General features: G+C 48.8%; 1 protein-coding gene across 2 annotated transcripts; it reads right to left on the bottom strand.

Annotated features, from left to right (window-relative positions):
• Positions 1-763: 763 nt before the first annotated feature.
• Positions 764-25564, bottom strand: THOP1 (thimet oligopeptidase 1). 2 transcript variants are annotated; one of them, XM_077332382.1, is made up of 13 exons: positions 22964-23051; positions 22389-22592; positions 19797-19945; positions 18884-18991; positions 16708-16810; positions 14224-14384; positions 13705-13840; positions 10705-11071; positions 9142-9343; positions 6302-6488; positions 4744-4872; positions 3625-3761; positions 764-2969 (listed from the first exon to the last, which is right to left on the bottom strand). In XM_077332382.1, the coding sequence occupies exons 2-13, from the start codon at positions 22582-22584 to the stop codon at positions 2811-2813; spliced, it is 2034 nt and encodes a 677-aa protein (XP_077188497.1). In that variant the 5' UTR covers positions 22585-22592; positions 22964-23051; the 3' UTR covers positions 764-2810. The 2 variants fall into 2 exon arrangements, with proteins under 2 accessions (XP_077188497.1, XP_077188496.1); XM_077332381.1 differs by lacking the exon at positions 22964-23051 and adding an exon at positions 25448-25564 and having other exon boundaries at positions 765-2969.
• Positions 25565-26040: the final 476 nt, after the last annotated feature.

Raw genomic sequence — 26040 nt, forward strand, 5'->3', positions numbered from 1 at the left:
GGGCCTAAACCTCTGCGCAAATAACAACAAAAAAACAAACCAAAAGGGGTGGGGGTGGGGGACTGGAACCAAAAAATCCAGCAGATGACAATTAGGGCCTTCAAAAGTTGCATGTCTGTATTAATTTTAAAATTGTGCACAATTTTAAAAACTTTAGGCATTAGAAACATATATCCAGCCCATGCAAAGTAGTCTGTTATGCACTATACCGGGGGTAGTCAAACTGCAGCCCTCCAGATGTCCATGGACTACAATTCCCAGGAGCCCCCTGCCAGCGAACGCTGGCAGGGGGCTCCTGGGAATTGTAGTCCATGGACATCTGGAGGGCCGCAGTTTGACTACCCCTGAATACGATCCCACAAACCTATGTTTTGGCCCTTATGGGGCTTTCTTCAAAGGTCGGGTTTTAACACACACCAGTTCTTAACACATATAAAATATGCACAGCAGCCAATAAAAGCTCCAGAGTCAGAGCTGTAAAGGACCAGAGTCACTTAATGAAAGAAGATGTCTAGTTTTCAGTCATTAGCTGTCTTCCAAAGGCTGCCAAAATTTACAATGGCGTGCTCCCTTAATGATTTCACTCATTGCAATGCATGCACTAATGAGGGAACACACTATTGTAAATTTTGGCAGCCTTTGGAAGAGAGCTAATGGCTGATAAATAGCCATCTTCATTCATTAAGTGACTCTGGCCCTTACTCTGGAGCTTTTATTGGCTGCTGTACATATTTTATGTGTGTTAAGAACTGGTGTGTGTTAAAACCAGATCTTTGAAGAAGGTTCCATAAGGGCCGAAACACATCAGTCTGTTGGCTCGCATGGTGCATAGCATACTGGTTTGCAGTAGCCTATGGGCTGGATAGATGTTCCTAATTCCTAACGTTTTCTAAATTGTGCACAATAAAAGTTATATAATTTTAAAATCAAAACAGCCATTCAACCTTGGAAGGTCCTAACTGTCATCAGTTGGGTTTTCTGGTTCCTAAACCTCTGTGCCAAGGAAAACCTGGCTCTTTCCTGACCTCAAGATGTCTGATGTTCACCAGAAAGAACAATCCTGGTTGGGAAACTTGCACAGATGAGAGAGGAGCAGTGATCTTGCAAAGGGCTGCCTGGTTCTCAACAGTGGCTTGAAGGTACAGTTTGCCCATAGGTTGAGTCACAGGGGTCTTACTCATGATACCTCATAGGGCAAATGGCGACTCCCCGAGTTCCAAGAAGTAATTATGGAGTCTCTGTGTTGGGTTGGATCCTGCAGATACGTCCCAGAGAACCTTCCCTTGATGTTTTCTTGCCCATGTCCTACCCCTGAAGATGCCAGCCGTAGTTACTGGGAAAACATCAGGGGCTAAAACTCCCAGACCAGGGCCATACTGCCTGAAATACCCAAAACCACCGGATGATTTATACCCAACACTGTCACTATCCCCTCCTCTGGGCTTAAGGCCTTATTATCAAAAGATCCCCTGTGCAGCAAGGCCATGTGGCAATTGCTGACTGACCATCCTCCCTTTCCAGGGCTAGCCTCCCTCATCAGGCTGGGCAGATGAAGTAGGAGCACAAGAGCCAGAACATAAGAGGAAAATAACACCGGATCCCTGAGCACATGGGAGAGGGAGGAAAGAGAACCATCCTGGGACAGCCGGTCACACAGAAAGCTGGTTGGCCCAGGTCACAGAAGCAGAGTGACATCAAGAACACCTGACCTCTCCCCCCTGAGCACCTCCGCATTTAACAACATCTGTTTGTAGAATCTGGTGCCATCAAGAGGGTAGGAATTGGAAACGTTTATGCCATTGGGGGCTGCCGCATCTCACAGTTTTGCTTCCATCTTTTTCGGGGGGCAACAGGGGGAGGCTGATAAATCCAACTGCTGTACACTGCTGTACACAAGCCGGGTGGCAAAGCTGCATGATGCATGAAGCTGCAAGTGACCTGCAAGAAAGACTGCATGGTCAAATAAATAAATAAATATAATGCTTTTGCTGACATGTAGCCAGGCTGGGAGGTTGCCAAAGATCATCTGGCCAGGCCCCGAAGGCCAAGCTCGGCCAAACGGCTGAAAAGGCAGGCATGAGTCATTGATGTTGAAACTGCAGATAGTGATGTTTCCCTCTTTGCTGACCCTCCTGCAGTGTTGAGGTCGAGAGGAAGACACTATCGACATTCTATGACTTACAATGTTATCTTGAGCCAAGTCAACATCCAGCTAAGCCCACTGGATTTAACTGCTTTGTAAAGCTGAGAGCTGGATCCATGAGGAACCCAGGCTAAGGAAGCCCAATTCCCAAAGATCAGCATGAGATTGGCCGGCTGTTTTAAGATGCTACCTCCCTGCATGGGGCTGCCAGAGGAAGAAGGGGGATTATGCCAGTCGGAGAAGATCGCTCGTTTTGTAAGAAACAGGGGGGAGTTTTTATGAACACCATCAATGATATTATTTGATTATTGCTTTAAAAAAAATCTGCACTTCATTCCCCGCACCAAGAGGGAAAAAAAACACAATATATAGACATCAGATCTAAATTTCCACCAAGCTTGGGGTTGGGGGCCTGGCAAGAGCCGGGGGGGGGGGGCACAGGATCCCAGGAAACCATTTGAGCCACCTGAATACACCTTCTTCGCCTGAGATGTGCCTCCCACCCACCCACTCCTGTTGACGCGCAACGCTTCCTGTTATCCCTGCAAAAGACCTCCCCAGCCGCCAATCTCAGGCCGGATGAGGGACAGGTGAGCAGCTCCCTCCAAGCGCATGGAGAATGAGATGGGAGGGGTCAGCTCGGGCTGGGGGAGGAATGACAGCCCACTCAGCACGCCGAAGGGAGCACGTTGGGCTCCATGGTTAGCCCCTTGCTGGCCAGGAAGGCATCCTGCTTTGGGTCTCTGCCCAAGAACTTCCGCAGCATGTCCCAGGCGTCCGCTGAGCCCCCTGGGCGGAGGATGTAGTTCCGGTAGTCCAGGCCCACCTGCAGGGAACAAGAGAGGGAAGTTTGAGTCAGACCCCAGCAGTGCCAGCATGACGAGAGTTGCCCTGCACTAAATAATGCACAAAGTGTCTTGGGGAAAGTGTTCGAGCCTCCAGTCTATATTGCTCCTTGCTGAAACTACGATCCTCTACGAAATTTTTGCATGGTTTAATGCAGTGGTTCTCAACCTGGGACCCCTTTGGGGGTCGAATGACCCTTTCACAGGGGTCGCGGCAGGGTAAGCAGCTTGGTGGGGGAGACAGAGCGTTCGTCTGTCTGGAGCAGCAGAAAATAGCGAGATTGGCATGGTGGGACAAGAAGCAGAACTGAACTGAGAAACCCAGGAAAAAAAACCCAATTTATATACAATCATGAGCAATGGATCTTCACACCATTGGTCAGTTTTGATTTAATTCCTGTGAAAGAAGACTTGCATAATTTTATGGTTGGGGGTCACCACAACATGAGGCACTGTATTAAAGGGTCACGGCATTAGGAAGGTTGAGAACCACTGGGTTAGTGTGTCATGTTTTGTTTCCGCTATATTTTTAGACCTCTGCTGGGCTCTACAATCCTCATCCTGCTGCATTGGTTACCAAAGTACATTATCTATTGTGTGCAGACTAGGCCTTGGCCTGACTTTGGGTCCCAGTACCTTGCAGTTCATGATCCCCTCTTGCTTGAAGCGTGTGTAGAACATGTCCATGGAGTACACCTCGCTCCAGAGGTAGCCGTAGTACTGGGCATCGTAGCCTCCTGCCAAGTGGCCAAACGTGGCCGGCATGTTAGTACCTGGCAGAGGACGATAGGAGGAAAAGATTAATTCCAGCAAAGGGCAATAAAAGCAGAGATGAATTTGAGCAGAGGGGGCAATATGCGGACAATGGGTACAGTGCAGAGGGCAATACAAGAGGAGGTTAATTTGAGCAGAGGGGGTGATAGGAGCAGATGTAGAGAGGGCAACATGGGGGCAATGGGTACCGTGAAAAGGGCACTATGAGCAGAGGATAATGCCTGTAGAGAGGGCAACAGAAACAGAGGTTAAAGCCAGCAGAGAGGGCAACATGAGGGCAATGGATAGCAGGCAGACGGCAAGACGAGCAGAGGTGAATTTGAAGGAAGACTTTGAAGGAAGACTCCGTGGGCCTCGAGGTAACCGGATCCATGAGCTCTCTCTTGGAGACCAGGGCTGAATCTGCATGGAGCTTTTATTCCAATCCCAGGTTCATTCAGTCCCTGCCGGAGCTCGTTCTACTAGGTTGGGGCCAGGGCTGAAAAAGCCCTGGCCTGGTCGAGGCCCAGAAGCCCGGGACCACCAGTAAATTCATAACTGCAGAACAAAGAGCCCTGCGGGGGGCATAAGCAGATAAGCCAGACCCAGGCCGCGTATAGCCTGAAAGGTTGAAACCAGAAACTTAAACTTGACTGGTAACCAGTGCAGATGGAGTAGCACCGGCTGAATATGGGCCCTCCGGGATGTTCCAGTGAGGACCCTTTAAAACCAACCAAATGCCCAAGTCTGCTTTTTTACTTTCATTTTGCAGCTGCCAATGGCATTCTTAAGCAAACTGCTGTTCTAATCGACACCACTGCATCATTGCAGAAAAGTGGTACGCCAAAGCTAGGGCTGGAAGACAGCATATGAAAGCAGTGCAAGCTAAAATGCACCTGAGTGTGTGTACTTTGGAGAAACAGGACCCTGAGGGCAAGAACCCTGGGGAGGCCCCAACCCCCCTGTCTTTTCCCGCCTCCCACATGCTCCCCTGCCAATCACCTGGAGTGGCAGGGACGCCCAGGATCTCATCGCACAGCTGGGCATACGCCTTTGCCGGGTCTGCTTTTGTCTGGGTGTGCAAGGCCTGGTCCACTTTAGCCAGAACGATCTGCCGCAAGTTGAAAAGCCCTGGGGGAGGGAGGAGAGAAGAAGAACAACAGGGGGTTACTTGTTTTTACTTCTTCAATGGGGGACCAAAGTGGCTTATTACTTATCTATTGTATTTATATGCCGCCCTCCCTGAAGGCTCCTGTCATTCTCCTGTCCTCCTTTTTATCTTCTCAACAACCCTGTGAGGTAGGTTAGGCCGAGAGTGCACCAACGGCTCACCGTCACCCACCACCCTCAATTCCATAGATCTGTTCGCTGATACAAAAAGGCTACGGCCTTCAGCCTGCAGGAGGTAAGCAAGGCTGTTAATGAGAATGCATTTGGGCAATCATGGATTCATACGGCCGTCATAAATCAGAAGCAATTTGACTGCATGTAACATAGACTTCAATAAAAGCATATGAATGAAGGAAATTGCACTGTTTAGGGTTAGTATCAAGCAAACTCAAATTCTGTAGGTTCTGTAGGTTTAGAAGGTTGGCCCATCTGACTCAGAGTCCCTGAATCCTTCTGATTCTCTATATAATTTACATTCCCCTGCCCCTTTGAATATATTCCTTGCTATAAATTCGACTACTGTTCTCAGGCAAAAATCTCATTTTGCTATAACTCAGAATAACAATTCATCGTAAATCCAATCTGCATAAACATTACAGAGAATAAAAGCTTCATGTCTTGATAAAAAAATAATGTGGGGTACAACCCTCCCCCCATTTTTCTTATTATTATTTTGATTTGAATAACCAACCCAATTGTGTGGTTGTTTTAAACTTTTTAAGTATTTTAACTGTATTGATTGATTGTTGTGAACTGCCCTGAGACAGCAGGGCCAATAGAGGAAGGTTATAAATTTAATAATAAATAATTTTTTTCTGTGGCAAATCCTGCTTGTCAAGAAGAGGAAGAAGAGTCAGTTCTTATATGCCACTTTTCTCTACCCGAAGGAGTCTGAAAGCGGCTAACAGTCGCCTTCCCTTTCCTCTCCCCACAACAGACACCCTGTGAGGTGGGTAAGGCTGAGAGAGTCCTGATATTACTGAAGAAGAAGAGTTGGTTCTTATATGCCACTTTTCTCCACCCGAAGGAGGCTCAAAGCGGCTTACAGTGGCCTTCCCTTCCTCTCCCAACAACCAACACCCTATGAGTTGGGTGAGGCTGAGAGAGCCCTGATATTACTGCTGGGCCAGAACAACTTTATCAGTGCTGTGGCGAGCCCAAGGTCACCCAGCTGGCTGCATGTGGAGGAGGAGCAGGGAATCAATCCCGGCTCGCCAGATTAGAAGAGCCCCGCCTAGTTTATTAAAACCCTCGGTGGGTGCCAAGAAAGCTGTCGGCAGGTCCGACGGTGCCCATGAGCACCACTTTGAGGACTCCCTATTGGCAGCAGTCCTGTGCTGTTCCGCCCCTTCTCCCCTGGGGCTTGGCCACGAGGGCTCCCCACACGCACCGGTGTTGGCCTGGCGAGACTTGATGAGCTTTTGCAGGAGCTCGTCAGGAATGGGCTTGCCCGTCTTGTAGTGCTTGGACATGCGCATCAGAGGCTCCCTCTCCCACACCCAGTTCTCCAGCATCTGGGACGGAGCCTCTACGAAGTCCCGCTCCACGTGGGTCCCGCTGAACATAGCGAAGTCAGCCTAGGGAGGGAAGGTGAGACAGGAGAGTTTACAAGACCCGATGGGGCAGGAGGACAAACGGAGAATCCTAGCCACCCACTGAAGGAACCTCAGGACCTACAACAGCCTTTTCCAACCTTTTGACCATGGAGGAGCCCCTGAAATATTTCCCAGGTTTCGAGGAACCCTAGAACTGGGACGGAAGTGACGTCAGCTGGCCACAACTTCCTGCTATGCCTGAGGAGAACTTGGGGGGAGAAAGGAGATGGTTTGAGACAGGAGTAGGCATCCAGGCTCTGCCCCCTTTCCCTAGGTTTGGTAACCACACGGGAATGTCACCCCCAGGTCAATGGACGCAGCCAGCTCCCTGCTTTCACAGCAGTGCTGGGAACAGCTTGTGGCCAAGTCCATTGAGGAAGGATATAGGGGGGGAAGCCAGGGAGCCCCTAGGGAGCTCTCACAGTAGTAAAACCCTGCCCTAGAACAGGGGTAGTCAACCTGTGGCCCTCCAGATGTTCATGGACTACAATTCCCATGAGCCCCTACCAGCTGGCAGGGGCTCATGGGAATTGTAGTCCATGAACATCTGGAGGACCACAGGTTGATTACCCCTGCCCTAGAAGATGTCTTTTGTGCCAGTCAGCCCCAGACTCCTGGAGTTATGCTCCTTTGGGTTCATTGAAGTCAATGGGCTTTGAAGAGTTAACGCCACTTAGGATTGCACTTTTCTTTCAGGATTTGTCAAAAATAACAAGCATGTGTATTGGGGGAGGGGAACAATATTTTGATGGCAATGATTAATAGTTTCAAGAATGCCGTTAGCAAAGTTCTCAAGATAGACCAGAGAAAGAGCTGGGTTTTCTGTACCTCGCTTTTCATGACCTGAAGGAGTTTCAAAGCAGCTTACAATCACCTTCCCATCCCCTTCCCACAATAGACACCTTGTGAGGTAGGTGGGGTTGAGAAAGCTCTGAGAGAACTGTGACTGGCCCAAGGTGACCCAACTGGTTGCATGTAGAGGAGTGGGGAATCAAACCCAGTTCTCTGTATTAGAGATCGCTGCTATTAACCAGTTCACCACACTGGATTTAAACTATTATAAACTGAGACTTTCTCATCGTGACCTGTAACCTCTGCATCTGTCTCCTTCTACTCCACATTATCCATCCTTGAGGAGAATCCTATGGAGCTTCCAGCTGTGCTGGCTCCCTGTTCAAGTTTGCATCAGGGTTTCCTTGGCTGCTGAAAACTTCTACAATGTCCACCTGGGGCAAGAGACAGCAATGCATTTCCCTCCTGGAAAAATATCCCATACTTTCTGGTTCTGAGAAGGCAGTGGGCTGGATTCCTAATTACGGGACTCAACATGGCCTACTAAATCGGGTTCTCCTGGATCCTGGGATTCAGTTTGTTGTGGCTTCCAATTCTATCTGCTGTGGCTTTTAGACGTTTGCTTTAGAATTGTCGGTACTTGACTGGGTTCTCTCTTGGTGTTTTTAAAAATTCTCCTTGTAAGTCGGTGCATTTAATTTCTTTTTTTAAGCGGCACTGAAAATGAATTGCAATACGGACGCCAGGCTCCAGGATCTCCTGGAATGACAGCTCATCCCCAAACTACAGAGTTCACTTCCCCTGGAGAAAACTTATGTTTTGGACAGTGGACTCCATGGTGTTAAAACCCCACTGAGGTCTCTGCCCTCCCCAGTCTCCACCCCCAAATCTCCAGGTGTTTCCAAACCTGGAGCTGGCAACCTTAACCCGCTAGTGACAGCCGGAGAGGACCTGGCAACCCTATTTGCTGAAACATGCAACAGTTTACATATCTGACTGGTGCAATACATTTTAAAAAATGGATAATTGTGATGTTTCTTTGCCTTCAGGAGGGGATGTGAAACCAAAGTTCTAATGACAAATGCCAAAAGCTCATAGCCATTACTGTGATTTAATGTTAAATAATTGCTGGGGAAGAGTCATAACATCAGCAACAGAAGCTTTTGAATAACTACTTCTGAAATAGAGTAGCACTTTTCAGAAGGCCAACGAGAAGTAGCCCACAGACTTCCTGGAGCTGAAATGAGGTCCCAGGGGAGGGGGAATGGCTGAAAAACTATCTAATAACATCTAAGTTAATATGGGTGATACAGAACAGAGCATCAAGATTGAACCTTACACTCTTAAGGGTCTACGAGATAGAGTTGTATTGAAAACTGGCCAGCGTGGCGGTGTAGTGGTTAAGAGCGACAGCCTCTGCTCTGGAGGACTGGGTTTGATTCCCCATTCTTCCACAGCTGGGTGACCTTGGCTTGTCACAATTCTCTCAGCCCCACCTGCTTCACAGGGTGTCTGTTGCGGGGAAAGGAAGGGAGGGCAACTGGAAGCTGCTTCGAGACTCCCACAGGAAGAAAAAAGTGGGATATAAAATCAACTCTTATTCTAGCAAATAAATTCAAGTGGGCAGCCGTGTCGGTCTGAAGCAGCACAACAAAACAAAATCAGAGTCCAGTGGCAGCTTTAAGACCAACAAAGATTTATTCAAGGCGTGAGCTTTTGAGTCTGAGATGCCATCACAGAAAAAGCAGCAACTCAGAAGTAAATTAAAGCAAAAATGCCAGCCAAGCTGGAGGTCTGCTGGGCCTCTCTTGCCAGTGGGGATTCTCTCCCCCTCAGCTCCTACCTGCGAACACAGCTGGTGCATCACGTGGCCGAACTCATGGAAATACGTCTCCACCTCGTCGTGCTGCAGCAGGGAAGGAGCGTCCGGTGTTGGCTTTGTGAAGTTGGCCACCATGGCTGCCACGGAGATCTGGCGGCTCGAATCGGGCAGCAGGCAGCCGGGCTGGAGTCCAAAGCAAGCGGCGTGACCGTACTTCCCCTCGCTGGTCCGGCAGGGCGGAGCAAGAGGGAGACAGACAGAAAAACACTGACTACTCTGTGCCGGTTATTCCCAGGCCCTCTTTGAAGACACTCAACCCAGGAGGGTGGAAGGTTTTTATTCAATAAAGTGTATTCTTATCCCACCCCATATCCAGAGCTTGGGAACAGCTCTCATCAAGTTACTAAAGTTGTCTAAATCCAGAGAAAAAAACCCACGTGGGAATTACAATGGAAACAAACAAAGCCTGTGAGAAATTCCGCAACAAAGGAGGATTCTGAAAAAAAGATCCCAGAGCAGCAAGGAAGAGCAGCCAAACCAATGGATAATGATAAAGCTGCAAACGCAAACTCTTACCCCAAGCTGGACGGGGCTTTCCTGCCCTGCCACAACAACTCCACAAGCAGTTGGGGGGCTTCAAAGGAGGATCGGCCTCACATCAGCCAGGATTTGAACCAAGAGCTGTTTTTTTAATACCTTGCTTTTCACCACCCAAAGGAGTCCCAAAGCAGCTTATAAACATTTTTCCCTTCCTCTCCTCACAATAGATGCCCCGTGAGGTAGGTGGGGCTGAGAGAGTTCTAAAAGAACTGTGACTGGCCCAAGGTCACGCAGCTGGCTGCGTGTGGAGGAGTGGGGAATCAAGCCCAGTTCTCCAGATCTGAGGGCGCTGCTCTTAACCCCTACACCATGCTGACGAGTACAACTGACACCCTGTGAGGTCGGTGGGGCTGAGAGAGCTCTGACAGAACATCCCTGTGAGAACACCTCTAACAGGACTCCGACTAGCCCAAGGCCACCCAGCTGGTTGCATGTGGAAGAGGAGGGGAGAATCAAAGCTGGCTCTCCAAATTAGAATCTGCTGCTCTGAACTACTACACCACACTGGCTCTCAAGAGTCTCTTCCACAAGCACCAGAATCTCTAACCTGCTTATTCAGTTAAGTGAGAAATCACAGTCAGGCGCAGAAAGCTTCAAAAGGAGATTAGACAGATTCATTGAGGAAGGTCTATCAGTGGCTACTGGTCACTGAATCCTGGTGCCAGAAGGCAGCATCAGAAGAAGGCCTCGGCCTCTGGGCCCTGGTTTTGGACCCCAAAGGGAATGGGTTGGCCTCCGTGTGAGACAGGAAGCTGGATTCAATGCACCACTGGCCTGATCCAGCAGGTCTCTTCTTAGAAAGGTGCCAGTCTCTAATGGAAGAGGCATGTCACCTTCTCTCACATACCAAGGAATATCTCTTCTAAGAAGGCAGGGATGGAATTCTGGGACCTACCAGGGGCTATCTGTCTTTGAGAGTCTCACAATCCCCACCTCACCTGCTCAGGTATTCCCAGCCCTGCTCTGGTTTGCCACCTGACTCACCGCGGATAAAGATCCAGGTAGAACTTGCCAATGATCTCTCCGGAGGTGATGTCTTTGACTGTGTAGAGTTGGACGTCTTCGTGCCACACGGGGGCGTTCTCCTCCAGGTGGAAGGTGAGACCCAGCAGCTCCTGGTAGATCTCCAGCAGGCCTTCCGTCACCACCTGCATGGGGAAGTACTCCTTCAGCAGGTTCTGGTCCACACTGTACTGAGTCTCCTCCACTTGGTTCATGTAGTACCGCATGTCCCAGGCATTGATGCGGCTGTCGAACGGGAGGCCCCGCTTCTCACACTCCCTCTGCTTAAGGTCCAAGATGGTGGCCCGCTCCTTCTCCCCCAGGGGCTTGAGCTTCATGGCCAGCTCATCTGTGGAAGACAGATGAATATTGAGAGGCATGGCTAGCAAAGAATCACAGAGCTGGGATTCACCTTCTCCACGCCCCACTCACTCCTGGCATTGTTTAAAGCAGGGGTAGTCAAACTGCGGCCCTCCAGATGTCCATGGACTACAATTCCCAGGAGCCCCCTGCCAGCGAACGCTGGCAGGGGGCTCCTGGGAATTGTAGTCCATGGACATCTGGAGGGCCGCAGTTTGACTACCCCTGCTTTAAAGCCTGGACTAATAATGTTAATAGAATGATGTGGGATTCTCCATTTTAAAGTTCCAAGTTCTTATAATAATATACTGAATATAAGCCTACTTTTTCAGCACATTTTAAATAATGAAAAAGCCCCCATAGGCTTATACTCGAACGAGGGTCCCACTGTTATTGTTGATACCATATTTTTGTGGTAAAATTAGATGCTTTGGCTAAAATTCGGGTCGGCTTATGCTCGAGTATATACGGGTAATAATAAATTTCGATCTATACCCCACCCTTCCTCATCACTCAGGGCAGGTAACAATATTTTAAAACGTATAATTTTCCTCATGCCCCCAGCTAAAATTTCCCAGACATGGAAGTTTGTAAGGCGCTGATCTTCCAAACCCTCCTCCAGCAATGAGGACAACCTTTTTGGGTGGATGTTATTTTATTTTAGGCCTTGAACATAAGCCTGGTGGAACAGCTCCATCTTGCAGGCCCTGCGGAACTGATTTAGGGCAGTGGTCCCCACCCTGAAGGCCAGGGCGCCGGGCCGCAGTTCCCTCTCCTCGCCCCGCAGTAAAAAACTTCCCCGGGCCGCAAGCTTGCGGCTCAGGAAGCTTCTTACTGCGGGGGGGGAGAGGGAATCAGGGCCGCGCCGCGCATCGCACACGCGCGATGCGTGGCCGAAATCACGCACATGCGCGATGCGTGGCTGAAATTGCGCGTGCGCGGCACTTTTGCGCAAGCATGCATGCGCGAAAGTGCCGCACACGTGCGGTTCTGGGCGCGCAGCGTGCATGCGTAGCTGCGCATGCGCACTGCGCGGGCGGGGCAGTTGCCCCGCCGGTCCCCAGCCGGAAAAAGGTTGGGGAACACTGATTTAGGGAGTTCTCCCAGCGTCACATTCTACCAGGGTGGGGCTGAAAAAGCCGTGTCTCTGGTCAGAGCCAACTTTAGCTCTTTGGGGCTGGGGATCCTGAGCAGATATTGGTCCAGAAAAGGTAGTGCTCTTGACGGATTATCAGGGAAAAGGCATTCCTGTAGCTATGCTGGTCCCAGACTGTTTAGGGTCTACCCAAAATCCCAAACCACAGAAGTGGAAAGCGACTGAAAGTTTATTCTGCAGAATAAATGGCACAGCATGAAAAAGCGCAGTCCCAAATGAAGCCCATATGTTGGATTATATACATTGACATAAAGACAGCCTGCAATAACGCAATGGGTCAAAGCTGGCTGAAGAATATAATTGGCTCCTGTTAACTGGTCATGTTCTATTACAGGGATTTCTATCAGAACCACCCTTTATCTCCTCCGCCTTCTTGAGAAGAGAATGGCATTTGGGGGTGGATTTCTCTAAAGCACAGACTAGAACATCCTCCTCTCTGAATGCAAACAACAGTTTCCGGTCACACAGACCCATCTTGGTATTTTCTATACAGAAGAAGAAGAGTTGGTTCTTATATGCCACTTTTCTCTACCTGAAGGAGTCTCAAAGCGGCTTACATTTGCCTTCCCTTTCCTCTCCCCACAACAGACACCCTGTGAGGGAGGGGAGGCTGAGAGAGCCCTGATATTACTGAAGAAGAAGAAGAGTTGGTTCTTATATGCTGCTTTTCTCTACCAGGAGGAGTCTCAAAGTGGCTAGCATTTGCCTTCCCTTTCCTTTCCCCACAACAGACACCCTGTGGGGTGGGTGAGGCTGAGAGAGCCCTGATATCATTGCTCGGTCAGAACAGTTTTATCAGTGCCGTGGCGAGCCCAAGGTCACCTAGCTGGCTGCATGTAGGGGAGCGCAGAATCGAACCCAGCTCGCCAGATTAGAAGTCCACACTCCTAACCACTACACCAAGCTGGCTCTCTAGAGAAAAAGGATAAAGAGAGAATAACGAGAAAAGGAACAAAGAGAGAATAACGAGCAGGAGGGAGAATGAGGAGACTGCCATATCCTGGGCAGGAGAAACTCAACATTTCAGGAAAAATGTCTACAAACTAGTCCAACTTCTAAAAAATGGGTAACAGCAAGCACCCTCCTGGAAGAGGTGGTTCCTCCTGCAAGAGGGAGAAGAGGAACGCATCTTTTTTGGCTTAAATGGGGATTTCCCTTCCCAAATTTAATTCCAAAAAAGGCCTGCTTCCAGGAGAAGACCTCGCCTCCCCTAGGCTTTTCAATTTGGTACAGTCAGCTGGGGTAGCCACTGGTTTGTGGCGGTGAGACTGACTACCATCAGCTGCCGGAGCTCCACTCTTGCCCCGGCTCAAACATGATATGCGGAACCATTCTGGTTGCTTCTCCTGGCCCCAAAGGGAGACTGCCCTGTGATACTCTCTACAGCTGCAGAATGAATCCTGTGGGGCTCACAGCAGGCAGGCGATGAAATACAAGGCTGGAAGAGGTTATAGTTTTTGCGTTACCCAGGAAGTTCATGACCGTCTGGTAGTTCTTAGCCATGTTCATCTCCAGCACAAAGTCAGCGTGGGTCTTGAACCCTAGGAGAGCAGATTTCTGAGCCCGCAAGTCCACTAGTTCCTTCAGGATCAGGCAGTTCTCCTGTGAGGTCAAGAACATACGAAGAGTTCAGCTAACAAGTGCCCCAAGATTAGAAGTTAGGCAGATTGGCGGGGGTGGGTGGGTGCCTTCTCGGTGGTGGTGCCCCATATGTGGAACTCCTTGCACAGAAATATCCAATTTGTTCCAACTTTGTTCTCTTTCAGACACCAAGAAAAGATTTGAAAAAAGTTTTCCCAAGTTTCGAAGAAAAAAATGTCCCCATCTGTTTTGCAGCTTGCTATTTCTAAATTAGGTCTTTGAGATGTTTGGCTTGTCACTGATTTGGCCACCACAAGCTACCTTGAAAGGTCATGAGGAGAACCGTGAGGCATGAGTAATGAAAACAATACAGAAGAGCCTAAGTGGGGCCAAGCCCCCCTTACCTCCTTGCATCTGGAGTTGAACATCTCCTCCATCTTTCTCCTGGTCTCTGGGACATGGCACTTCTTCATCAAGGGGAAATAATGGGGGTACTTCAAGGTCACCTTCAGCTTCCCATCTTCTGTCTTCTCCAGGGAATTTATGAAGTCCTCAGGGAGCCCTCCTGGAGTGGTAATGAGAGGCAGGAAAGTACCCATCAGCGGGGAAGTCAATGCCATGTATTTAAACACTTTGACTAAACACCATGACCTACATTCAGAGGCAGTTGACCTCCGAATCCCAGAGGCAGGAGGCAAAAATCAGGGGAAGGCCATGGCCTCCATACCCTCTTCCTTAGCCCTGCAGAGGAACTGATTAGTCACTGTGTGAGACAGGATGTTGGACTCTTGGCCTAAAAATGTCCACCATATTGTTCAGTTTGAGGCCCAGTTTAAGTGTGAGACTAGCAGGGCACAAAGACTCATCAGTGGATGACTCACACTCATGCAACATCTCATTATAACAGAGTTACTACCTGGGCAGAACAAACAGCTACCCATTTAGCTGCCCAACAGATGCAGCAGTCCAGGTTGACCGAGATGCCTTGGGAGTGCTTTTGCTTCGTGTTTACAGTAAGCAGCAGCTACAAACAGCTAAGAATCAGGAAGTCCCCAGTTCAAATCTTGCCTCTACCACAAACTCAGCAGGTGGCCTCAGCTGAGCCCCTCTTTCACACTACTCAGCCCCTCTTTTAACAATTGGGGGATAATGTGAACCTTCCTGCCAGCTGAGATCCCCAGCAGAGGCCTTTTCGGGGCACCAAATGTTGGGGCAGTGGATCGCAAGGGCAGGGGATCGCTTTCCCATGGTGCCACCTCACCTTGTCCACTGCAGCTGCTCTCCTAGGGGGCAAGGAAGAACTCTCCTTTGAATCCAGGCTTTAGAATGATATCATCATAGAGTTGGAAGGAGCCATACAGGACCTCTAGGCCAACCCCCTGTTCAGTGCAAGATCAGTCTAAAGCAGGGGTAGTCAACCTGTGGTCCCCCAGATGTCCATGGACTACAATTCCCATGAGCCCCTGCCAGCATTTGCTGGCAGGGTCTCATGGGAATTGTAGTCCATGGACATCTGGGGGACCACAGGTTGACTACCCCTGGTCTAAAGCATCCAGGATGTCTGTCCCACCGCGGCTTAAAGACTGCCAGTGAGGGGAGCTCACCACCTCCTTAGGACACTGCTGAACTACGCTGACTGTAACTTTCACTGATTCTGTTTTGATTTGAGCAAGTGCTCGGTGACAGCCAGTTAACAGCAGCAGCCTCCAGTCTGGATAACCGGATGTGATCTCCCACTCCTTCACATGTAACCAGCTGGTGGACGCTGGGCCAGTGAGTTCTCTCAGAGCTCTCTCAGCCTCACCTACCTCACAGAATGTCTGTAGTGGGGAAGACGAAGGGAAGACGAAGGTAAGCTGCTTTAAGACTCCCTTTGGGTAGTGAAAAACAGGGTTCAAAGTCCAACTCTTCTCCTTGTTAACACAGGAGTCTATCCTTGGTCCATCAGTATCATCTGCTCTGAATGGCATCAGCTCTCCAGGGTCTCAGGCTGGGGCTTTCATATCACCTGCTACCTCATCCCTTTGCCTGCAGAGGCCAGAGATAGAACCTACAGATTCTCTTCCACTGAGCCACCAGTTCCTGCCAACACATGTGCTTGTTTGTTGTGCAAATTGTTTTCAGTGGTGGCAACTACAGGCTGGACCCTGCGCAGCACAAGAAGAGCTGCACTGCTTAAATGGTGATTCCCTCCCTCCCCCACTAAAACTGTTTCCCCAGGGCTCAGCAGAACATCATAGGGGCTGGGTGGGGGACTGCAGAGAGAGAGAGAGAGAGAGAGTGGGAGGGAGGGAGGTGAAGCTGAGAGAGCCCTGATATTACAGCTCGGTCAGAATAGCTTTCTCAGTGTCGTGGTGAGCCCTAGATCACCCAGCTGGTTGTATGTAAGGAAGCACAGAATCAAACCTAGCTCGCAAGATTAGAAGTCTGCGCTCCTAACAACTACACCAAGCTGTCTCCCCAGTAAACAAATTACATCTAATGACTCAAAAAAAAACATGCTTGGGGCGTTTTATGATTACTGAGAGTCCTGACAGTAAATACATTGCAAAGCTTCAGGCGAGCAAACAATTCAGGAACGCTAACCTATAAGTAGGCTATTGGGAAGCCTACCTGAAAATCCATCAGTCAAAAAGGAGAATTTCTCAGCAAGGTTTGCACCATCAGGATACCAATTTTCATTGTAGATAGGCAGCTTTTAAAGCTTGTAACCTAACTTAATTAATGTATAGTTGAGTATTTTAAAACTACATGCACTGTATGGATTGTTTTTAAGACCTGTTGTTACCCGTCCTGAGCTGATCAGGGAAGGGCGGGTTACAATAATAAAATTACTACTACAACTAAGATGCCAGGCCCACCATCTTTTCCGCCTTGCCCGCCTTTACCTAATTCTTCCTTCGTGAACGGCAAGAAGGTTGTGTCTTCGTTGAGGTTTTTGTTGAAGTCGATGCAAAGGACGCTCAGCTTCTTCTTAATAGCCTTGATTTTCTTTTTTTTTTTTTTTTTGCAAAATGGAGAGAAAGAGAGGGAAATAAAATTGAGCTGAAGGAAGCAAAATCACTACCAGGCCCTCCGCTGAGTCAGCTCAGGCTCAGTCCAATCACAAAGCCACACCAGCTCCATTGTGCAGCTCTTTGGCCTGCTGACACGATGCTGTGTTGCCTTTTATTCTCCACTATGAACCTGGAACAGTCCTCCAGGGGTACAGAGAGGAACTAGAAGGGCTTTTAAACTTGCTATCCTGCCCTTCCCGTGTACCTCTTCGCTCCTCAGGCATGGCACAAATCTCAAAGCTGCCTCATATCCCCCTTCTTCTGTTCTCATTCATGGGCCCATTGCCAGTGTTGTGGTCTTGCTCTGTTGTGAGCTCTGTCAGTCCTCCTGGGTTATAGTGATGCTTCTAGAAGCAGAGTGGCACCTGGAGATAAGGTTGCCAACCTCAAGGTAGGGCCTGGAGATCTCTTGGAATTGTCAGAACCAGGATTGGTTCTGCCAAATGATTGTGGGTTTACTGTATGAGTTTCCAGCTTGTTCCCCCCCTCCATCCTGTGTGCCTATTGCTATGTAAATTGCCTGGAGGGGGCTGCTATTGTATTATAAATCGTGCTGGCATTTATTGAAGCGCTGGTGAGGAATCTCCAGTCCTCACCTGGAGATCCCAAAGTCTAGTAGCCAATGAGAATGTTGCTTCTGTTTCACTTGTAGGCCTCTGTGAGTTACCTTGTTATGGTTAGCCGCCTCTAAGGAGTTATGGCTACGCTCCACCTTCCTCAGTATCTGTCCTTGGCTCTCATGCCTGGCTTCTTTTCCCTTTGAGGCTCCCCCGTTAATTAGATCCCACATGGATCCCCCTCTCCATGTATTTTTAGCCATTATGTATGCTCTAATGATTTGGTAGTTTCCCTTACACATTGATATATGCATTGATGTTTATTTGTATATACGTACACATATGTATAGCTGTTCCTCACCCATTTGATCTATTAGTTCCTGCTCTTTGATGTATAGCCTGTTGTCTATTTACATGTTATGACTCCCGTTGGACTGAGCCTGCTTTGAATTCCAAGAGGAGGGGGAGCTTTCGCCAAGCCTCTATTAGAAGAAGAGGAAGAAGAGTTGGTTCTTATATGCCGCTTTTCCCTACCCGAAGGAGGCTCAAAGCGGCTTACAGTCACCTTCCCATTCCTCTTCTTCTCCCCACAACAGATACCCTGTGGGGTGGGTGAGGCCGAGAGAGCCCTGATATCACTGCTGGGTCAGAACAGTTTTATCAGTGCCGTGGCGAGCCCAAGGTCACCCAGCTGGCTGCATGTGGAGGAGTGCAGAATCGAACCTGGCATGCCAGATTAGAAGTCCGCACTCCCAACCACTACACCAAACTGACTTACCCATGCCCCCTATCTATGGACTCAGAACTGACTATTAAGTCACAGAAGAACTTTCACTTCTAATAAGGAAACTTTGTTTTTAAAACGAGTGCGCTTATTCAGAGTTGAAGATCTTGACAGGAATGACAACTGATCTCCAGATGGCCAAGATCCGTTCCCGTGGAGAAAATGGCAGCTTTGAAGTGTGGACTCCATGACGTTATGCCTGACTGAACTCCTTTTCCTCCCCAGACTCTACCCTCCAATCTCCAAGAGTTTCCCAGCCTGAAGCAGGCAACTACACCAGGGGACATTCCAGAATTACACCTGATCTCCAGACTACAGGTATCAATTCTCCTGATCATGGCTACTAGCTGGGTTCTGGCCATGGTAGTCTGTGCTCTGGTCACATTGAGGTTAGGTTTCTGAGAAGGGCCTGACAAAGTATGCAAATCCTCCTTGAGTGCAGTGGATAGACCTCCTTTCCATTATTCTGCCTGCTTTATAACGGAAAGGAGGTCTATTCACTGCATTCAACCACGATACCTAAATGGAGCCTCCATGCACAATAGCAATCTACCTCTGAATAACATGTGCTGGGAAGGGCCGTTGCCCTCATTCCCTGCTCAACCCATGTGAGCCTCAGTTTCCCCAACTAACATTCTCACACTGATCAAATGAAGGGTGCTCTCACCTCCTGAATATCCTCTGAAAGATGAAGTCCACTCCTTCTGCCCAACTTGATCAGCCGCTCCAGGTATCTTTTTGCTTCTTGCCTCAGGGAGGTGTCGTCCACCTTTTCCTGTAGGGGGGGGGGCACATAGGGTGAAACAGAACTTAGCTTCAATCTCATGCCTCTCCAGGATTTTAAATGGAAAGATTCTCATCTGCTGCCCTTTTGAGGTATCTATTTTATTTTCAACTCACCTTTCCTCCAAAGAACTCAGGTTGTAGCATCTCAGTTTTTATGCTCAGAACAGACTTGTGAAGTGGGTTGGATTGAAAGAAAGTGTCTCGCCTAAGGTCAACCAGGGAGCTTCATGGGGATTTAAACCCGGATCTGTCAATCTGTGAGCCTTCCCTAGCAACCAGCTCTTGAGTGTGGGCCTTCCCTGGTATCCAGGCCCCTGAGCATGGGCCTTCCCTAGCAACCACCCTCTAGAGCAAGAGCCTTCCCTAGTAACCCAGTCTCCTGAGCATGGGCCTTCCCTAGTGACTAGCCTCTCAAGTGTGGGCCTTCCCTGGTATCCAGGCCCCTGACCATAGGCCTTCCCTAGCATCCAGGCCCCTGAGCCTGTGCCTTCCCTAGCAACCACCCTCTGGAGCAAGAGCCTTCCCTAGCAACCCAGTCTCCTGAGCATGGGCCTTCCCTAGTGACTAGCCTCTCAAGTGTGGGCCTTCCCTGGTATCGAGGCCCCCAAGCATGGGCCTTCCATAGTAAACCAGCCTCACGTACATGGGTCTTCCCAAACATCCATTATCTGGAGCATAAGCCTTCTCTAGCAACCAGCCGCACCTGACTATCTGCCACCACAGAGCTCAGAGACTTACATATCCCCAGTGGGCTGCTCAGGTTCCCCAGAGAGCCCCCTCCACCTTTGACCAACCTGGAGCCAGATAATCCTTTGATAGACATCTTGTCTCATGCTCATCTCCACATCAAATTCTGACAGCTTCTTGTCAGCCTCGGTACTCGCTGTGCGGATGTCTTTGGATGGAGAGACGTGCTGAGGGAAGTCCAGCATGTTCCTCTGAACTGGAAGAAGCAACAGTGGGCAGTTATGCAGTGGGCAGTGCCGCCACTCCTTTGCCTGGGGAAATATCACCCCTTGGCATCAATGTTTAGTCCTTTGTGGTTATGAGCATTGTTGCCGCTTCCAACAGAATCTGGCATTGCGCTGCCTGGACTGACTCGGGGTGTTTTTGATGTTCCCTCCACTACGATAGGGTTCAGAGGTGATTTAGGGGGGCACTTACTGGCTCACGGCTTTGATTTTTACTGTGATCTTATGATTTTTGACTTCTTTTGACTCCGCCTCCAACCTTAAGAGTGAATGAAGAAGCAGGAAATAAATGATTTTACTAAAATACCCCCCTCAATGTTCAGCATTCCTCCACTAAGACTGGGGAGATGCATTTTGTGTTTCTCAGTATGATAATTTAAGGCTATAACCCTGCACATGCTTTATTGAGGAAACACAGTAGTTTGAAGTCAAGTTTATTCTTACTCAATAGTTGGAGGAGGAGTTGGTTTTTATACCCCGCTTTTCACTATCTGAAGGAATGTCAAAGAGGCCTACAATCATCTTCCCTTCTCCCCATGAAAGACACCCTGTGAGGTAGGTGTGGCTTAGAGAGCTCTGAGAGAACTGTGATGGTCACCCAGCTAGCTGCATGTGAAGGAGTGGGGAATCAAACCCGGTTCTCCAGATTAGAGGCCACTGCTCATAACCACTACACCAGACTGGCTCTTTATTTTAGACATATGGAATTCATATTACTTGCCCAAACGTTATATGTTCCATCAGGAGACATCACGGTCTAGGCTCAGTGTATCTGAGAGAGCCCCTTTCTGCCTATACTCCCCCACCCCAAAGTCTTACATTCTGCCATTGCCAACTGGCTAGGAATCTCTGGCCCCAAAGAAGCATGTCAGGAGTCAACCAGGGCCAGAGCCTTCTCTGTCCTGGCCCCCACGTGGTGGAATGAGCTTCTGGAAGAGATCAAGGCCCTGCCTGAACTCCCACAATTCTACAGGGCCTGTATAAGGGAGCTCCTCCACCAGGCATTCGGTTGAGGCTGACAGACTTAACACCATACAACTGCCACCACCACCCCCCCTCCGCAGACAGCCATCCACATCCTGAACCCAACTGACCCCCTATGCAGCGGTCCCCGGGGGGGGACCATAGGCTGGGGACCGGGGGGGGAGGAAGGCACCAGCGTTGGCAAACCAGCAGGAGCACCTCCCCCGGCATGGTGTGGCGCTCGCTGTGCCAGGAGGCGGCCGATCACTCCTGGTGATAGTTAGACCAAAGAATAGAACTCAATGGACCTTTAACAGAAGAAACCAAATTTCGCCCATCAACTATCTAACACCCTGCATCTAAAGGACTGTTTCTCCCTAAACGTAAAGCCCTTTATACCTTTCTTGCAGCCCACCCTCTAAGGACTTCCACCTGCAGATTGTTCAATTGGCCGGTGGTCTGAGCAGACATCGTATTTATCTCTATAAGTTGCTCCTTAGAAATAACAAAAATACATTTAAGCCTTATCTCACATCCTGAAACTTTATTTTAGTCATGGAATTCATATTACTTGCACAAACATTATATGTTCCAACAGGAGACTCCTCTCAGCACTATAGCAAAGTAAAATTTATTCCGCTTCATTGAAAATATAATTTAAAATATAACCTTCCCTTATATATTCTACTTGGATCACTTATTTTTATGGTTTGGTTGATTCTCCTACACTCCCTCTGGTTTATTCCTTATGATTTCTAATCCCAAAATTTGACTCTTGGGTGGAAAGGCAGCATGGAAATGATTTACATCAATAAAATCTTAACCATGGTGCTAGACCCTCTTAATTTTTTTTTAATTCCCCAGTGCTTTAAGGATTAGCAACATTTATTTCAACATGAGCTTTCATGGGATACAGCCCACCTTGTCAGATAGGTGGAAAATTACTTTGGGAAGTCTTATGGGGCAGGTTTTAGGGAGCCGAGAGTTGTACCCTAACTGCCTTGCCATACCTGAACTCAAAAACTCACAGCAATTTTACACCTGTGGAAACCTAGGCTGATTACCAAGTTTTGCGTACATTTAAATTCTTTCATGTACACCTTTAACCAGGCCTGGGTAAGAGTCACAGAGAAATTGTACCACTTCCCTCCCCCCCCCTTCCTGTGGCTTCAGCATTTCTGGGAATGCTTCTTTAGAGGTCATGAGGAATGGACACTGAAAAAGAAGCTGGCCCAGAGGAGCCTGTTCTGAGCCACTTACAACTAGCAGTTTGAGAATCACACTAAAAAAGCTAGGCGAAACTAGCATGGTCCCAGAAGGAAACATGAGAGATAAGGCCATGAGAATTTTGCACTAGCCTCCTAATAATCTTCAAAGAGCATCTCTTTCTCAGCCCATCTGGCACTTCAAACAAGGCGTGTTCAGGTTCGCCTATGGTTTTTCTCCATGTACCTGTATACTCCACCTCCACATTCGCCAAGGCTTTCAGGGTGTTATCGTACGAGACTTCGGCCTGCTGCAGGGCACCCACCGCATCGTACACTTGCTTGGTCTTCTCGATGAGCTCCGTGGTTGCCCTGTCAATCTGCTCGGCTGTCAGGTCCCAACGGAGACGGTTGACTGCGGAATGGCGAGTCTGGCCGTCCATGACGCTTCCTAAGAAAAGAAGATATTGTATGAACATGCAGCGGAACAGCAGAAGCACCAAGGACTGAGAGACACACAAACATTTACTCCCTGGGTGAGGGTAATCGTTTGGGGCAGGAATGCCCACCTCTATCTAGGTATGAGCAGCCAAAGAATGCAACTCATGAATTTAAATATTTATATGCTGCTTTGCTCCCCAACAGAACCCAAAGTGGCTTACAACGTTCTTCTCTGCGCCTCCATTTTATTCTCCCAACAATTAACCCCGTGAGGTTCATTAGGCTGAGAAAGAATGACAGGCCTAGGGTCACCCTGTGAGCTGCCATAGCAGAGGGGGAATTCAACCCTGGGCCTCTCCAATCCTAGCCTGACATGCTCACCTGCTATGTGATGGGCTTGTGGGCAGAGGGTCCCTAGCTCGAGCGCAAATAAAAGGATTTCAGATAACAGAGCTGGAAAGAGCCTTTCTTTGCCTGAGACCTTGGATAGCATCTGCCAATCAGAGGAGAGCAACTGTGGCTAGGGTGGGCCAGTGGTCTGACTCAGCAGCTTCCTATGTTCATGAGAAAACCAACAAACAAAAACCCCCACCGTTTGCTCTTTTTAGCCAGGGGAGCCATAGCTCAGTGGTAGCGCACACATTCTGCACACCAAAATTTACAAGCATCTCAAGTTGTCGGTGATGGGGGAAACCTCTAACCAAAACCCCAGAAACCCAGTTGATGCTGGGATAGATAAACCCAGAAGTTTCTCTTAGCATTTCAACGTTTTAGAATGCAATTTTTAATTTAAAATGATTGCTTATCATTGTGGACCGCCAATTTTTTTAAAAAAAGAATTCTGCCAGCAGGCATTCTCTCGATGTTGCATTAGGGCCACATCCCATGTGACACCTGGCACCCGAACTGGCTCAGCACAACTCCCACGTATAACTTAGCAAATTGTCTCATAGCCTTCAAGCTTAGCTTGTGGGGAACACAAGCAAAACAGGCTATACCTGCTATTTCACATCAAGACTGGCAGCTCTAGGGGCGCTGATGACAACCAGGGCTGTGAAATGCTTAGAGGGTTAGCTTAGGATTCAGGAGGCCCGAGTTCGAGTCTCTACTTTGCTATGGAAGCTTGCTGAGTGACTTTGGGCCAGTCACACTCAATCTGACCTAATTCACAGAGTTGCTGTAAGGAGAAAGTGGAGGAGAATGTAAGCCAGCTCTGGGTTCCCACTGGAGAGAAAGGCAGAGTATAACTGAATAGAATACTTCTATCAATATTGGTATTAAGATACAAGAGATGCAGAGCAGGATGCATGCATATCAAGAGAGACGCTTGGAAAGTTAAATGCTGGTTTGAGGGTGTGTTGGTATGAAGGGGCCCGAGGAGATTTGGGATACCTGAATCTGGCATTTGTCAAAACTGCTGTCAGGTTGCAGCAGACTTATGGCAACCCCTGGCAACAGACATACAGGGGTGGCTTGCCATCGCCTGCCTCTTCATAGTGACTTTGGATTTCCTTGGCAGTCTCCCATGCAAATATTAACCAGGGGCGGCCCTGCTTAATTTCCAAGATCTGCCCAGCCTGGGACATCTAGGTCATAGAATCATAGAGTTGGAAGGTACCTCATGGGTCATCTAGTCCAACCCCCTGCACTGTGCAGGATATTCACAACCCTATCGTTCATCCACTGTAATCTGCCACCCCCTTGAACCTTCACAGAATCAGCCTCTGTTTAAAAAATCTCCACAGAACCCACCACCTCCCGAGGAAGCCTGTTCTACTGAGGAATCGCTCTAACTGTCAGGAACTTCTTCCGGATGTTTAGACGGAATTTTTTTTGAATTAATTTCATCCCATTGGTTCTGGTCCGTCCCTCCGGGGAGTACCTAAAATCACAACATGTAAATGGTATCGGGACTGATTCCAGTTTTTGCTCCCCTTACTAGCTGCTTCATAATTTTTGACAATACCATCCTCCCTGTTTTTGTTTGTTTTAGAGGGGGGAGAAGGGTTGTAGCCAGAGGGGCCATAGCTCAGTGTTAGGCCACATGTTTTGCACCGAAAAACTTTAGTCTTGTTACAGGCAGCTCAAGTCGTATTTGATGGGGAATCTGGAACAGTGGCATCCCGAAATTAACAAAGGAAGAAGGTGACACCAATTTGAACAAAATTACAGAGGTTAGCCACTTCTCCTTTTGGCAAGTCCTGAGGACTAGTGGCATAGTTTTCCAGAAACAACTGGGGGGGGGGTCAGGGTTCACTAATCAATTAACACATTTAATTGGATGCTGTGACACATAGTGCTTTCCAGGGGGGTCTCTGAAGCGTGTTGCTGGGCTCACAAGCCAAAGCCAGCCCCCTGCAACCTCACCCCTCTCCCCTTCCCAGCCCTATTTCTCTCCCTCCAGAATCTTTGCTGTCCTGATTCGTCTCTTCTCTCTCTGCAATTGCCTGTTGCATATACCTCTTCTTAGGTTACCGATTGGCCAGAGCTGTCCCACCCTCACGGGCATTTAGCTGAGATCGGCTCATTTAAAAAGCAATTAAGGGGGGGGGGTTATTGGTGCAAAAGCTAGCTGCCCTTTCTACCCCACTAGCCTCATGCCTTCCATTTTACTTCCCATAAATGGGCTTTTAAAAGCAGGCAAAAATTCAACAGGTGATTCCTCCCTAATATGTGGGCAGGAAAATCTAATTTTACTGATTTTTTTTGCCTGTTCAAGACAGGCAGGAGCAAGGTCAGGAGGAGGGGGGGGGAAAGATAATTTGGCAGATGCAGGTCCGAACCCCACCTTTCAACAGACCCTCCCTCTCCAGCCTCCCCTCTTAGGGAGGCGCCCCCAGTCTGTTTTCCACCCCTGCAAATTACCTGTGGGGGGAGCCATCCTCTTCTCTCCTTTGCGGCTGCTGTTGCTGTTGCTACTGGCCACTCACATGGAGTTTGCAGGAGGCGCAGAAGCAGAGGATTGTGGGATGAAGGGGAGGACCCAAAGGGAAGCAGCCCTGCCCTTCAGGGGGTGGAAGAGGCTTGCTCTGCTCTGCGAAGGGAAGCTTGGCGTGCAGAAGGTGATAGCTGATGCATTTGAGATCAACGATAAGTTTCTGGTGCATGAGCAAGGGGCCTTATTCTGGCTTCTGGGCTGTCTTCTTCAGATCCATATATTTTTTTTAAAGCTGACAGTCAGAAGACGCAGTGCTGACCTCACCCCCGGAATGATGAGCACTTATCAGCAAGGAACAGTGCCAGCATCAACCTGTGGCAGCATCTCTGTGCAAAGAATTTCAGGTAGCCACTATTGGGGGCTAGCGTTTCTTGAGACCCCAGACAGTTGCTACCAACTACAGCAGGCAGCGCTAGACTGGAGGGACCAATAGGCTGACCTATGTTTTTTAGGCAGCTTTACATGAGTCTGAGCCAAAATCAGCAGTGAGATTGCTTGTGTTTTTAAGCTACAGCTTTAA

Source organism: Paroedura picta, chromosome 4, assembly GCF_049243985.1.
Source record: "Paroedura picta isolate Pp20150507F chromosome 4, Ppicta_v3.0, whole genome shotgun sequence".
Classification (NCBI taxonomy): domain Eukaryota; kingdom Metazoa; phylum Chordata; class Lepidosauria; order Squamata; family Gekkonidae; genus Paroedura; species Paroedura picta.

Coding starts and splice junctions, on each gene's coding strand:
- THOP1 (XM_077332381.1), bottom strand. Junction 16,811..18,883: donor TTTCAGAGGATATTCAGGAG/GTGAGAGCACCC, acceptor AAAAAAAAAAAG/AAAATCAAGGCTATTAAGAA. Junction 6,489..9,141: donor TGCACCAGCTGTGTTCGCAG/GTAGGAGCTGAG, acceptor TTCCCTCCCTAG/GCTGACTTCGCTATGTTCAG.